Below are 14,791 nucleotides of genomic sequence, written 5' to 3' on the forward strand. Positions count from 1 at the left end.
AGCGTGCATTTTGTTGTTTTGACTGGTATCTACTTAGCACAAACATACAGGTTAGCATCAACAGTTTGAAAGTAATAAATGGTGGAAGAAACTCCTGACTTTAACTTGCCACAACACCCATGGCTTTATTTTCATGATTTTTTTTTATGTAGTTGAAAAGAACGTTATGGGCATATGATAATTTTAACGGGTATCAATCAGTGTTTGACTCATGACTGTCTGTTAGCAAAGGGTGTACCTGAAACACTTCCACACACACACACACACACACACACACACACACACACACACACACACACACACACACACACACACACACAAATTGATTTATAGTGCATAACTGGCTCAGAAATTTTAGTTCATAATGAATTCTCTATCGTTTTTTATTACTTACAGAGTAATTACTCATTTAATAGTTAACAATAACTAGTACATTAACTGTCAATATTGTAGTACTCGTTCATTCCAGTTCAGTCTTGATGCATCTTTATATAGTCAGCTTGCGCATTGTTTTCAAGTATCAAAAATGTCGAGACCTCATAATCAGTGTATTACAAAAAGACAGTTTATTTCATACGATACAACGAGATCTGTCACAGAGACACTTTTTCTTCCTGTCTTGTCTGTCTTTCCTGTTTCTCTGACTAAAACATCTGCAACAAAGCATGCAAAAGTCTAGATTTGTGCAAAGGCAGCAGAGGAGAGGCCATTCTCAATACAGGGCTATATTATCTAAAAGACAAGAGCATGTAGACTGTGGAACATTCACTTGAGACAGTACTTTAGGATTAGACTTTCAAATGGTAGTTGATTGCTGAATCTTCTTTTTTTTTTTTTTTTTTTTTTAAGAATACGGAGCAAATCTTTCACAAACATTTTTTTTTTATTATATTACACCATTTTCATCCCTAATGTGTAAAGTGCAGCCAGTCATAGGCAGTATGTGGTTATTTGGGCATGGTTTTTTAGCATTTTAACTGAATTGTAAATGATTTAGGTTTGGTTATTGAATGCAAGTGGAACATTTTGCCTTTTCTAGCGAACAGATGTTTAAGTAATAGATAAAAAAAAAAAACACAATAAAGCGAAATAACATTATTTGAATTAATGAATTCATACTGTCCCCTTTTTCCCCCCACATTATTTCTCTTACTGCAATGTAGATTTGAGCTATGACAATTTTTTGGATGCCACTTTGAGCTATAAATAAAAAAGTGCATAGTTCACTTCAGTAAAGCAAATGCCATGCTGACTGCGTTCAGAAGCTCAATGGTGGCCTCTACTGGTTAAACTGTGTGCCTACTGAGCACAAATATCAAACGTGAATTCTGTCAGTAAAAAAAAAGAAAGAAATTCACTGATTGCACTGCAAAACATATTTTTAAGTAAAAAAAAAAAAAAAAAAAACTAAATATAAAATCCTTAATTTAGTATTTCAGATTGTATTTTTCCCAAAGCAGTTAAAATAATTTTTTAATGTCATATCTTCTAATAGGGAATAATTGTAACAATATACTGGCACAGTGGAAAAATAAGATCAGTTTCCTTTTAGTTACGAGGTTTTTACTGATGAAGATATTTGGCAGTGTGAGCATATATGTAAATGCCTTTGTATTTTATATCATGTAAATTAATACTTTTTTTTTTATACATATATTCATCAGAAGGGTTAACTTGTTGATGTTGGACCTCTGATCAGAAGTACAAATCCCACCACCACCACTAAGCTACCAATACTGGGCCCCCTTGAACAAAGCCCTTAACCCTCAACTGCTCAGTTGTAAGGATGAGATAATTGTAAGTTGCTCTGGATAAGGGCGTATGCCAAATGCCATAAATGTAAAATGGGATGATTTTTTTTATTTTTGCATTGCCTACGTTTAAGAGTAACTTAGGTAACTCCTTTTGGCAGAAGGCGATGTACCACCGAAGGAGTTTTTCATTAAAGGCTCATCACATTTCTGATATGCTGTTGGATTTGGTTTTAGTTATTTAGGGAGTAAAGAGTAAGTTACAAGGCATGCATCATGATGATAAGGGCTTTAAACAGGGATCAGTTATTACATGTAAAGATTGTCATACTGTAAGGCTTCTCGCTCTGTTTGTCTATCGTGGAATAATGAACAGCATTTTCCTTTAGACATCCCAGAGCACACTGAGTGCATGCATGCTTCTCTGCCAAAGTGTAACGGATGCATACGGAAATGGTCGCATCTTCCTCCAACTGTCAACAGCCTGACGTGTTGAGCAGTAGCTGCAGCTGCAGGGAGGCATGTGTGACCTTTAGCCTTAGATCATGGCAGCTGTGGGCCTCTTGGGGAGCACTGTATCTGCTCTCAGATCAGACAGCACCGTACAGAAACAGAATTCAGAAACAAAGCACTGGAAATGTCCATATTCAGTGAAGAGGCACTCAAGCCACTGCGTCTTCATGCACAGAGTCGCTCTTTAATGTACGGTATATACAAATATATACTGTATCGTCAGTCTGTTTCAAATTGGCTCCTTTTGGAGAATGTACGTATCCCAGCAGGCCGGAGATAAAAATAGTGACTTTGTAAACAGGCCTAGAGCCTCGCATCGGCTCTGTAATGCTAGCTATTAGTCCCCAGAACCGCAGAGCACATTGTTGAGGGAAAAAAAATACTCTACATGTTTGCAACACTGAAGCAATTTTTTAACCACGCGCACACACATGCGCACTTACACACTCATATGCACATTCACACACGTCAAAAATTCATTCAGCTCCAGTGACCTCCAGATGCAGGAATGTTGTTTTTTTTGTTTTTTTTTGGAAAAAAGCAAGGAGGAAGAAATAAAGCCGAAATAAAAGTCACTTGGTCATTCACGTCAGAAAGCGAGTAAAGGACAGGATAAGAATAAACCATCCAGGTCGCTAAATGAGACACATCCAGGTTGTAACAGGCTCCTAAGGCAGCCAGTGTCAGAGTTCAAAGACAGCTCAAAGTTCATCTTCATCCAGCTGAGCCAGGTGATTGGAGTGCTGTAGGCTGGAGGATGGACCTGGAGCTGATAGTCCTGTCTCCCACAATGGTGCTCTGGTAAAACTTTCTCCTGCCTGCTGGGTTACATAGAGAAAAAACAAAGCAAGAAATATCTATTACACCAAACATTTCCTTTATTTCAGCACCAGAAAACATTGCTACAGCATTTCCAAAAGGTTTTTATTAATAACATCTGGCATTTAATACAGCTGAGCAATTTTCAACTAATACCTAAGCATGTTATACTTGGAGCTTTTGCTGTCAAAGCTGTTCTTTTTTAAGAGCTATAATTGAGAGTAAATCTCTGTGAATGAATCACGGCACTATGCAGAGTATCACCAAAACGTGAAATGAATATCTGAATACGGATCCAAAAGACGTGGTACATGTTCTGCTTCTCAGCACATCTTCAATATGTCCAGATTCATCCATGCTCTTTCTACCCCTTCGTGCTGTCACACTGCAGAACATCACGTTTCTTTTCTCACTCATTACAAACCAGCACAATTAATTGAGACTATTTTAGTCCCAAAATAAGTGAGCATTGAAAAATAAGGGAAAGTACTGGCTGTTTCACAGAAACAGTGAGCCGAGGGAAACAAAATGACCACTCATTCCTTCCAGAACTGAACGTTCCCAAAAAATCCATCCTGAGGTGTGTTTTGATTGTGCACCATTCGCCATCAAAACACCACTTAACTCCAAAGCCGGCGTGGGACGAGAACAATCAGGCTGTCGATAAGGATCTCTTTCCTTTCTCCTTCCTGTTTGTTTAGTAGAAAAGGCCTGCAGTCCTGAGTAAACATGATAAACAATCCAAGCCAACACAGCTATTGTTAAGCTGCCAGTCAGGAGCAGACAGTACTAATGGGTCACAGGGCGTAGCCGGGTAACAGAACTCAGACGCCAGAGAAGTTGCAGGTGTGGGACACTTGTTACGCACTGGTCATATGCAGTACTTATACAGTTGCTGTATTCATGGAAAAAATTTCATGCAAGACATGCTTTATTATCTTTTTCTCAATTAGTTTCAATGGCAACAGTGTCACATGCTTTTGTTTTGGATTTTACTTCCTGTTTTGCTCGTCTCTGTTTCCTTTCCTTGATTGTTAATTACAGGACCGCTCACTGTTTGCTGTTGCAGGGCAAAAGTTTGCACGCCTATGGTTTTCCAACGGAAAGGTTTCTTATCAAACTATGCAAAAATGTTTTCCTGATTACCAAAATAGTTGTAATACTTAGGAAATAAACTGACAAGAATAAAACTTACAAGAAAAATTATACTTTTGAAGAAAAGCTGTGAAAGGATATTTAGATCCAGGTTGAGTAAATATGTCAAGAAGAATGAGGAAAGCCTAGTTTCTTATCCGTTGACATGCACTTTAGGTTGTTTAATATTATTTATTCTTAAACAAAAAGATGTAGTATAACTAACTCTCCTGTTGTGTTTTCGCTAGCTTCCAGAAGGGGGCGTGCTGAAGCTTCTTTTCAGACGGGACATCTTTAATCAGAGATGTCCAGACTTCAGCGAATAATATAATTTAATACAAGTTTCGTTCCAACACGAGTCACACGTTATAAACGTCTGAAAGTCTCCAGATGAACCGATTAAGCAGGAGAAATAATCAGATGTGGCTCCTGTTTGGTTGGAATGGAAACCTGCAGCCACGTCAGCCGTTTAAAGGCAAGGATTTGTCTTACAGCCATGTTTTAAAGATGTGTGAATGACAGCGTGCGCACCTGTGAGCCTTGTGTGTTGGCAGGATAGACGCCGTTTGACACTGTCTGGCAGGAGTGGACAGCATGTGAGAAACTGGGCTCCTCACTGAACGACAGCTGAACATGAGTTGGAGTAACAGTTTGGGCCTCCAGCCGGGAGTCCAGCTTGCATCGCTGTGTTAACTGTAAACACAATCACACACACACTTATACACACTCATACAGAAATCAGCATATGGTTTCCAGACTGATCCTGAAAAAATTTGATTCCTAAGGAGTCTTCCAAGCTTCCCGGTTCTGATCAGTTGAAATCAGGTGATATATATATATATTTTTTTTTTACTGTGTTATTATATCTCATCCAACAAGAGCTCTATAAATCCAGTTCTATTGGCTGGACACATTTGTGTTTGTGCTCAAATATTGTCAATGTGTGTGTACATGTCTATGTGTGAAAATTTATTGTACCATTTATTTCTGTGCTAAAAGAATAACAGGAATAAAAACCAGGCTTTCTACTTGATGAGTTCAGGTTAATGTTTGTGTTTGGTTTAGTATGTCCACCGCATGGTATTCCTTCAGGTTCCTTCCTCACTAATTGGAGGAATTACTCACTTCAATCCATTCCACCACCATATTTATTTAGTATTTATACTTTACCCTATTATACTGTTTTTTCCACCTCTCGACTGCTGCTACTGCTGTTTTTGCACTGCATTATGTTTGTTTACATATACTTATATACTTCATAGTCTTTTATAGTCCTCTTTGCACAGTACTGTATATCCAGAGTATACAGTATGTTTACTGGTCAGCGCTCTCTTGTGTTGTGTATTGTCTCACACTGTCTTGTGTTGTCTGTCTGCAATGTTTGTCGTCTGCACTGTTTGCACTAGGTTGCACTCGATGCACTTTATGTAGCTTTATTTTGTGTGTTGTAGCTCTATGTTGTTTAGTGTAGCACCAGGGTTCTGGAGGAACATTGTCTCATTTTCACTGTGTACTGTGTACCACTGTGTATAGTAGAAATGACAATAAAAACCTCTTGATTTGACTTGAATAGCTACACTAATATCGCCCCTAAATGTGATAAGTATATTATTGTGTTACTGGTTCTTACTGAATATAAAGAAATGCAAGAATGCAGTATTGTCAAATATTTTTCTGATCAATCATGGATATAGTAAAACCTTTCAGGAAAAACGAGCAAAATAATAGCTTTTTCCTATAGCATGTCATCCTGAGACCTTTATTGTCAAATCTGATTCTACATTACATCACATTATAGCGTTTAACAGACAACCTTATCCAGAGTGAATTACAACTGGGCATTCGGGGGTTAACTGTCTTGCTCAAGGGCCCAGTAGTGGCAGTTTGGTGGTGCTGGGATTTGAACTAGTGACCTTCTGATCCAAAGTGAATACCTTAACCACTGGAGCCTTATCTCCTCCCTTATTCTGGATTCTCATTACATCTTCATGTATTTTAAACATGTATTAACAAAATTCAAAAACTGCTCTTACATTATATGAGAGTTAAGCAGTCAGTAGGCTCTCTGTTCATTTCTTAATAAATGAAATCAGGTTAAATTAGTTAGAATAGTCATGAGATACATGCTACAGATGTGCTAGAGTGGGCTACAGTTAAAGAGCGGAGTATTGCTTTAAAGCATATATTATAAAATAAGAGGCCACAGATGCCTTCCTGAGTGTGTGTGTGTGTGTGTGTGTGTGTGTGTGTGTGTGTGTGTGTGTGTGTGTGTGTGTGTGTGTGTGTGTGTGTGTCTCAGATGCCAGAGCTCATCTCAAGTGTGTATGTTTATGAGAAGTATACCTCCAGCTGTGCAGATGTGTCACCATGGCCCTGGCTGGACAAATAGAGGGAGGGCAGGGACGTGTTGTAGGCACGCAGGCAGGGTGCTCTATGTCTGTCCATGGAGGCTGAGGAGTGAGGCCTCAGGCCAGATGTTGCACACACTGGAGGTCTCATGGTGCGTCCCAGACTGTTACTCTTACTCTCCCTCCTCTGGTACTCGATGGGTGACTGCAGGGCTAAGAAACAAAACATCACCAAAAGTTATACTGCAAAGGCAAATTGGGGGGGGGGGGGGGTAGTTTTCGATGTTTGGCTGGAAGTACATTGTTTTTATTTCTCAAAAAGTGAACTGACTAAAAGACTCATTGAAACTATTGAAATAACTATGACCAGGCAGCTATTAAGGATGAAACGAATTAACATTAACATTAATCCAAATGAACATGGTGTTTATTTTAGGTTTCTAATGTAGAATATTTATGTCTGCATGAACACACTGACAATATTCATTGAAATCCTTCAGAAGTTGAATTTTTTAAAAACGATTTAGCCCTTTTAATCCTGATCCTCTGAGAGAGAGAGAGAGAGAGAGAGAGAGAGAGAGAGAGAGAGAGAGAGAGAGAGAGAGAGAGAGAGAGAGAGAGAGAGTGTGTGTGTGTGTGTGTGTGTGTGTGTGTGTGTGTGTGTGTGTGTGTGTGTGTGTGTGTGTGTGTGTATGTGAGATTAAATATCTCAGTATTAAATCCAAAATAATTCCTTATACATTTTTTCATGAATCAATCCAATTCTCAAGAGCTCTGCTGCTTCTTAAAATGCGAAAGGAGGTGATTAAAGCTCACCATTGAGGAAATTGCGTTGTGTCTCCAGGATCTGGTTCACGTCATTTACCCAGGACCTGCTGATCTCCACCGAGGAAGACTGCAGGACAAAGCGTACAGTGTTGCCGTCAGCACCGCGGGACGTCAGTGCAAAGCGGGTCGGGTCACCGTCTACACACGCTTCCATACCCAGACAACTCATCTGAAACAGACACCAGAGCAAAATCTCAACATGATGTACTCGCTTCATGAACATTCACTCTGTTACAGCTGGCTTCAACATGTCATTATTGTGTATGTGTCAGGATTATAGGCTAAAATCTATGTTTCTTAAAAGCCACTACAATTCCATGTCTTTGTCACATGATCACGTGATCACACGTCATTGATCTAACACACGTGTTTCCTGTTTCATTGTTTATGAGCGCATGAATTTGATGACACCCTGCACTTCACTCTCAGTCTTGTGTTCATCTTCACCGGTACTTATCAATGTTGCTTCAATTTTACACATAAAGGCTCTGGCATGGAGGAGTTGGTGTTAAATCTATAATGATTTCAGATGTTAAGCTGATTTATGAGTTGAGGAGCACCTGGGTACACATCTCTAACTGACTGTATTAAACCTTAGAAAGGACATTACTCATAATTACACACACCGGTGCTCATGAGATTTCTTACACTCCAGTGTTTGAAATGTATTAATGATTTATAATTACACTCTTGGTGTGAAATGAGGATGGGTTCTCATTTTGAGTTTCTTCCTAATACCATCTAAGAGAGTTTTTCTTTCCCACAGTCAGCTCAGGCTTGCTCATCGGGAATGCCACAATTATACATGGGATAAATTAAAATATAAGTGAACTTTGTTTTATAATTGAATTGAATTTACACTATATGGGCAAGAGAATTAGGACACCGAACTTTTCCAGCCACATGTGGCTCCTAAACTGTTATCACAATGTTGGAGGCACACAATTGTATAGGATGACTCTGGATGTGGTAGCATTAAATTCGCCTTTACTTTACCTAGGGGACCCAAATCAAAGCATGTCAATGCCCCTGTGCACAAAGCCAGCTCCATAAAAGTATGCTTAACATGGGTTGGAAGATAGTGAGTGGTCTGCTATAGAGCTCTGACCCCAACCCTATTGAACACCTTGAAGTGGAATGCTGACTGCACCCTTTATAAGTACTTGGTTTTACTAACACCTTTTTTCATTCATTTGTTCGTGTTTTTGTTTACTCTGCTCAAAATACTCTGCACTTACATCCTTTATATATGTGAATCCCATGACAAAATGATTATAAGCAATTCAATGTGAATTGTCCAATGTGAAATCCCATGAAAACGTACCACTTACTATCAGATCAAATCCTTATGAGTAGGAAATGATGTAATAATTACAAAAGGCCAAATCATTATCATAAACACTAGGATACTTACTTTTTTTATTAAATTACACCATTAAGGTCTTCAACCTCCGTGGAAATAAAAAGGCAATGGTTTCAAAACTGATATTGCAAAATCACTTTGCACAGCCATCTATTGCCATATGTTCATATTGTAATAATAAGAAAAATGTGTTGAGCAAAACTTTGATATAAGGCATTAGTACAAACAAAGCAAGCGTAATATAATCCTTATGGGAGCATAGAGAAAGAAAGAGTCACTGGGTTATACCTGGCATTTTTAGCAAAGGTCACAAGGCACTAATAATACTGCAGATTAGATTGCGGCTACTGATAGGGGGGGGTAACGTTACCGAACACGTCTAATGAACTTAAATCTGAGTCATTAGATTTGAATCATTAGATCAAAATCATTAGATCCAAAAATACATCTGGTCAAGCTGTAATTCTGACTTTCTCTCTCTCTCTCTCTCTCTCTCTCTCTCTCTCTCTCTCTCTCTCTCTCTCTCTCTCTCTCTCTCTCTCTCTCACACACACATACACACACTCACACACACTCACACACACACACACAAACCATTTGTTCTGAAACAGAAACCCCACCTTGATGCTGTTCTTAAATATGTATCCAGGAATGGAGAATCCTTTCTTTCGGTCAATAGGCTCGCTAAAAATGACGATCTGCTCAAACAGGAAGACCCTCCTCTCCTTAGGCCTGGACAGGAAGCTGCTGTCCTGTTCTGTGACAGTAAAAGTGTCTTGTTGAAGCAACTTTCCTTGTGCCGTAATTTTCCCCTGCGAAGAGAAAGTGTGTGAGAAAGGAGCCAGGAAAGCTCGGAGCATGCCACTATTTCTTTCTTTGTTGAGACAGTTCTAAACTGCAGCTCATGTCTGGCGCCGTACCTCAAAGCCCTGCAGCCGTCCCACGTTCATCATGTCATTGCAGCGTTTAGGAACAAAGCACATCACATTCACTGCTTTCTGTTGCAGGGACAGTGATTTTGAGGGAGGGAGGGAGGGAAAGAGAGAGAGAGAGAGAGAGAGAGAGAGAGAGAGAGAGAGAGAGAGAGAGAGAGAGAGAGAGAGAGAGCGAGAGAGAGAGAAAGAAAGAAAGAAAGAAAGAAAGAAAGAAAGAAAGAAAGAAAGAAAGAAAGAAAGAAAGAAAGAAAGAAAGAAAGAAAGAAAGAAAGGATTCTGTATCATTTATGCATAAGTATTGGCACTATGGTAGACAGAGTCTTGTGATGCAGCTCTGCCTGGTACCTTCATTAATATTATTCCACACCCTTCTATCAATTAGTAATTAGTAACAGAAATAGATCCAAACCTCCAAATCCTCTGTGTCCATTCCAGCTTTGGTGTAATACTTTAGGAAATCCTGCTCAGAAAGACAGAAAGTACATTGTGTACACTGTGTCTGAATCAGAAATCCTAACTGTATGCATCATCTTTTGGTAACAAGTCCATATCTGAATTTTTTCATACAGCTGCAAATAATAAATACACTGGCTTCTCAGTGCAGCTACCATCCCAGTTTATCATGTCCATCAAAGCGAACCATACAGCGTGGAATTGTTGCACCTTAAATCAATTAGGGGTTTCAGGGATATATATGGTACAACAGAAATGAAGCAAACCACTACGATGCTTTATTTGAGGATAATTTTCTCAGGTTAAAAAGCATTTTTTATTAATATATATTTTTGAAGCTACATTCCTTACAATATATACTTTGTCTGCCCATCTGTTACTTATGTTCCACCTGGTCTATACATAATAGAAACCTATCACAAGGCCACCACTGAGGAGATTCCACTTAATTTCTTGAGAGTATTCATACCACTCCTGACAGAGTATATGTTACAGGTTTATTTAAAACAGTTTTAACAGTCCAGCTCTTATACAGCTCTTGTACATTATATCAAGGTGAAATTCTTTCTTCACATATCCCAGTGATGTTAGGAAACTGGAGCACAAAAGGTTAAGGCCCATGCTCAAGGGTCCAACAGTGTGACACTGCGGCTTGAACCCCAAACCTTCTGATTAACCAAAGCCTTAACCACTGAGCTAATTTTTACTTTCTACTGTACTTTCCGATTCGCTGTTCCACTTTTGATTCATCGAACAGGCCACTAGAGCAAGGCACACTACGAACACATTACGTGCAACAATGACACTAAGAGACGTAACTAATTACGTTCTGTCCACTTTTATGAAAGATGTTTCCAAGTCAATCACTTCTGCGCCCAATTTATCAGTTAATTATCTTCCAGGAGTTTAACTGAGCGAATTAAAAAACATCTATTTCAAAAAGGTCATGGTTGTGTGTCTGCATCAAAGAGTGTGTGTGTACACACATCGATAAGGTGCTTGTGCTCGGTATCGTTCTGTCTCACCTTCAAGAGCAGCTGGTATTTCATGATTCTCTGCACAGGCTTGATAAGGAGATCATTCAGCTGTAACCTGTGTCCAAGCTGCTGTTTAAGCTCCTACACACAAACACAAAGACAAGCTGGTTTTGTAACAGTTTTGTAATATTTGGCAATGATCCCACATGACAACCATCAATAAAATATTCATAAACTGATATGCCCTAAACACATATATTCAATATGGACAAACATTTTGGGACACCTGACATATAAAGTTGGAAGCAGTGGTTAGAGTAGGGAGCAAGTGGAGAAGAGCCTGGAGAGGTGGAGGTACGTGCTGGAGAGAAGTAGAAGTAGGAGTAAGACAGATTACATGTGTGTGGGCAGTGGAGTGGTGCAGTTGCAGGGTGAAGAGGTGTTGAACGTGGTGGAGTTAAGTGCAAAGTAACAGTGAAAAGTAACGGAGAGTGTGTAGAGAAGTAATAGCAGGAGTGATTTGTGATAGAAGAGTATCTGCAAGAGTGAAAGTAAAAAAGTTTATAGGACTGTGGTTAGACCTGCAATGTTGTATGGTTTAGAGACAGTGGCATTGACTAAAAGACAGGAGGTGGCGCTGGAGGTAGCAGACATAAAGAAGGTACAAATCTGATGCACAAAAAATCCTGCAGTTACTACAAATCCTGCAAATAAAAAGTCACTCCAGTAAGAGATTTCTTTTGTTTTCTGACGTTCGTGTTAGCGTGAACACTTTCAACAATGCTTTTATGGTGATGCTTTACCATCGAAACAGAACCCTTGAATTTTAAATAGGCAAAGTTTCCTCTACAGGTTTCCAGTTTAGGTTAAAGTGTGTTTAGATTATCTACTAAAGAGCATACACTATATATTGTATTAGTAGAATTACTTGATATGCTGTTTAATAAGTCAGATTGATATCAGTTTATAAATAGGATGTCTGAAGTATACACTGGAATTCCCAAATATTAAGAAATGGTGAGGGCAGCCCACATCCAGCCAGTAAAGACAAGGTGCAATAGTCACGTGTCTGTCGTATCTATTATATCAGATTTCTCTCTTCATCTTGCATTGGGTCATTCTAAGGTACACTTCCTAGAAGTATGCTTCTGATAGCAGGAATTGCATTTTAAGTTTGATCAGTTTAAATCCATATGATTAGTGTACACTGTACTGTCATATCAACAATGAGCGCTGTACATGACTAATGACTCTAGGCATTAAAATTCCAGCAACAACATCAATTGTCATACGTCACACTACTGAGAAACAATAATGCCAATTAAATCTGTTGAGTCGACATCCACTTATTTCCTCCATCCCTAGAAGTAAATGGATACAGAACCATCTGGTGAGCATGAGTCACATATAAGAGAGCAGTAAGAATCAGAGGACACAAATGATGATTGCACAGACAGATCTGCTTCAGTACCTTCTTTAAAGAAAAAAAATTTGTACTTACTTCAAAATAAGTGTCGATGTATTCTGAGACTATGTGCTCCGACTTTGGTTTGTTCTGGCAGTACACCACATACATGTGAAGACGCCTTTCCTGTAAATGTTGGAACAAGAAACAAGTACAAGTGAAAAAAAAAAAGAGTTTGGTACATGTCTCAGTTGAGTACAGAGCTCTGATTCTTGTGTAAGTGCTGTATACTTAGAGATATCGAGAAATAATTGCGGGATGAATCAGCAAAAATAGCAAAATAGATCATAAGTTCAGTACTGGCTCAGCAGGCCATTAAAGCACTAGAAAGACATTCAGGTTAATGAGGATTAAAGTGTCCATCTCAGTAAAAATGCACCTGTTGTAGATGGGTGATGGAGAGAGGTACAAATGCATTAGGAAAGAGAGAGAGAGAGAGAGAGAGAGAGAGAGAGAGAGAGAGAGAGAGAGAGAGAGAGAGAGAGAGAGAGAGATGCTGTAGTTGTTTGCTGAACATTTGTGCTAAATTAACCTGTTTGATTCTGACTCTGCCTACTGGATATAGAAAGACGTGATAAGCAGAATAAAAGTGGGGTGGAGAAGTAGGAAACACAACGCAAATGGCCTGTTGCTGAAGAGAAAAGAAAAAAGAAAAGAAAAAAGAAAAGAAAAGAAAAGAAAAGAAAAGAAAAGAAAAGAAAAGAAAAGAAAAGAAAAGAAAAGAGAAGAAAAGAAAAGCATCTTTACAAGGTGTAGTTGTGCTAAGCAGAGGAATTAAGGCTGGACTGATCAATACTAAAGTATCAATACTTTCAATCTAAACAATTTTTTTGATAATATTGATAATGATATGAGAGGCAGGCTAGGAAAGACTGTTCCCTTCTGGCTGTCACACTTGCCTTGCCTGTCTGTTTTACACACACACTAATATATATGTATATTAGGAATGTGCTTCTTCAAAACTGAGGCCGAAATGATTCGCATCTCGATGCATAGTCAAAGATACAATACTTTAAAAATACATATAAAGCAGCCACTGATGTGATGTGATATAATTCACCCCTATCACAATGCAGTGCAATCCGATTTTGATTTGATTCAACACAACGCAATTCAATGCAATACGACGCAATGTAAAAAATCTGAAGCTATGCAATTCAATATAGTATAGATAGTTCGCTTTTATTTCTTTGGTTCAGACAGATAGCAAGTCAAACATTTACTTAAGTGCCTTCTGACTTCTAAAGCATGGCCCTTTCACACTCAAGTCTTTGTAGTGCAAAAAAAAAAAAATAATAATAATAATTGAAATGAAACCAGACATTCTTTTTCCTGGTTTGTCTCAAGGAAGATGCAGCTCTATCTCTGCCATGTAAATGTATATTCTATGTGACTCTCAGGAAACGCCTCGGTCTCCGTCGTGTTGTGGTAAGTCATATTCATGATGCAGCAGTGGTGCTGAGAGAAACAATTTAGCGGGAAGAATTGATCTACATATAAAATATTGGTCACAAATTATTGAGTCAACTGTCTCACTCTGTATGCAACTGGAAATGTCATTGGTGCTATGATTACAATTATTTACAATGATTAAACAGACCGGAACTACTTGTGCCTTACAGAGATGGAAAGTAGCAAATTACTCGTGATACTGTATTTGAGTAGGGATTTTTTTTTGTACTTTTAAGTAGTTTTAATGACATAAATTACATTATAACAGATGTTTTCTGCTGCAAAAGTCTATAATTTACAATCTACAAATTTTTAATTAGCTACTACTTAGCTACAGTACTTAGAATAGTAGAATATTTTAGAATAGTAGAATATTTTTTTACTCGTTCCACCTCTGATTAAATGCCTGAATTTATGAGAAAAGTGTTCTATATTAAAATTTAGAAGAAGATCTGGGAGATTGGGCAATGCTGCATTTATACATAGTCACTTTTTCTGGGTGAGTTAGTGGGAGGGAGGGATAGCATACTCTCTCCCACGTCAGTCAGAGTGACACTAATCAATAGTTAGTGTGTACAAGTTCAAGTATGCGGCAAAATATACTTGAAACTTTAAGCTGTGCTGTGATGTAGCAAAAGCAACGGTTTAAAGACGTGCAGTTGAAATGCAGGTCTCTGAGGGAGAATGTGTTAGCTTACACTTACACTTCCTGATTAGTAATTGTTGTGGGCTAGCAGAAAGCGGCTAGTAGGT

General features: G+C 38.6%; 1 protein-coding gene across 4 annotated transcripts in view; it reads right to left on the reverse strand.

Moving 5' to 3' along the window:
• Nucleotides 1–547: 547 nt before the first annotated feature.
• arhgef25a (Rho guanine nucleotide exchange factor (GEF) 25a) overlaps nucleotides 548–14,791 on the reverse strand; it is an 84,765-nt gene continuing 70,521 nt past the window's right edge. For 2 of the 4 annotated variants that reach the window (XM_083521121.1, XM_083521123.1), the window contains 9 exons: nucleotides 12,623–12,712; nucleotides 11,170–11,262; nucleotides 10,101–10,151; nucleotides 9,677–9,754; nucleotides 9,377–9,568; nucleotides 7,382–7,562; nucleotides 6,561–6,778; nucleotides 4,749–4,910; nucleotides 548–3,082 (listed from right to left, as the gene is read on the reverse strand). In XM_083521121.1, the coding sequence (XP_083377247.1) occupies nucleotides 2,966–3,082; nucleotides 4,749–4,910; nucleotides 6,561–6,778; nucleotides 7,382–7,562; nucleotides 9,377–9,568; nucleotides 9,677–9,754; nucleotides 10,101–10,151; nucleotides 11,170–11,262; nucleotides 12,623–12,712 (1,182 nt within the window). In that variant the 3' untranslated portion in view covers nucleotides 548–2,965. Of the gene's footprint in view, nucleotides 3,086–4,748; nucleotides 4,911–6,560; nucleotides 6,779–7,381; nucleotides 7,563–9,376; nucleotides 9,569–9,676; nucleotides 9,755–10,100; nucleotides 10,152–11,169; nucleotides 11,263–12,622; nucleotides 12,713–14,791 lie in introns of all 4 variants that reach the window. The other 2 variants (XM_083521120.1, XM_083521122.1) reach the window with 1 other exon arrangement.

This window comes from Silurus aristotelis (assembly GCF_946808225.1).
Source record: "Silurus aristotelis genome assembly, chromosome: 19".
Taxonomy (NCBI): Eukaryota; Metazoa; Chordata; class Actinopteri; order Siluriformes; family Siluridae; genus Silurus; species Silurus aristotelis.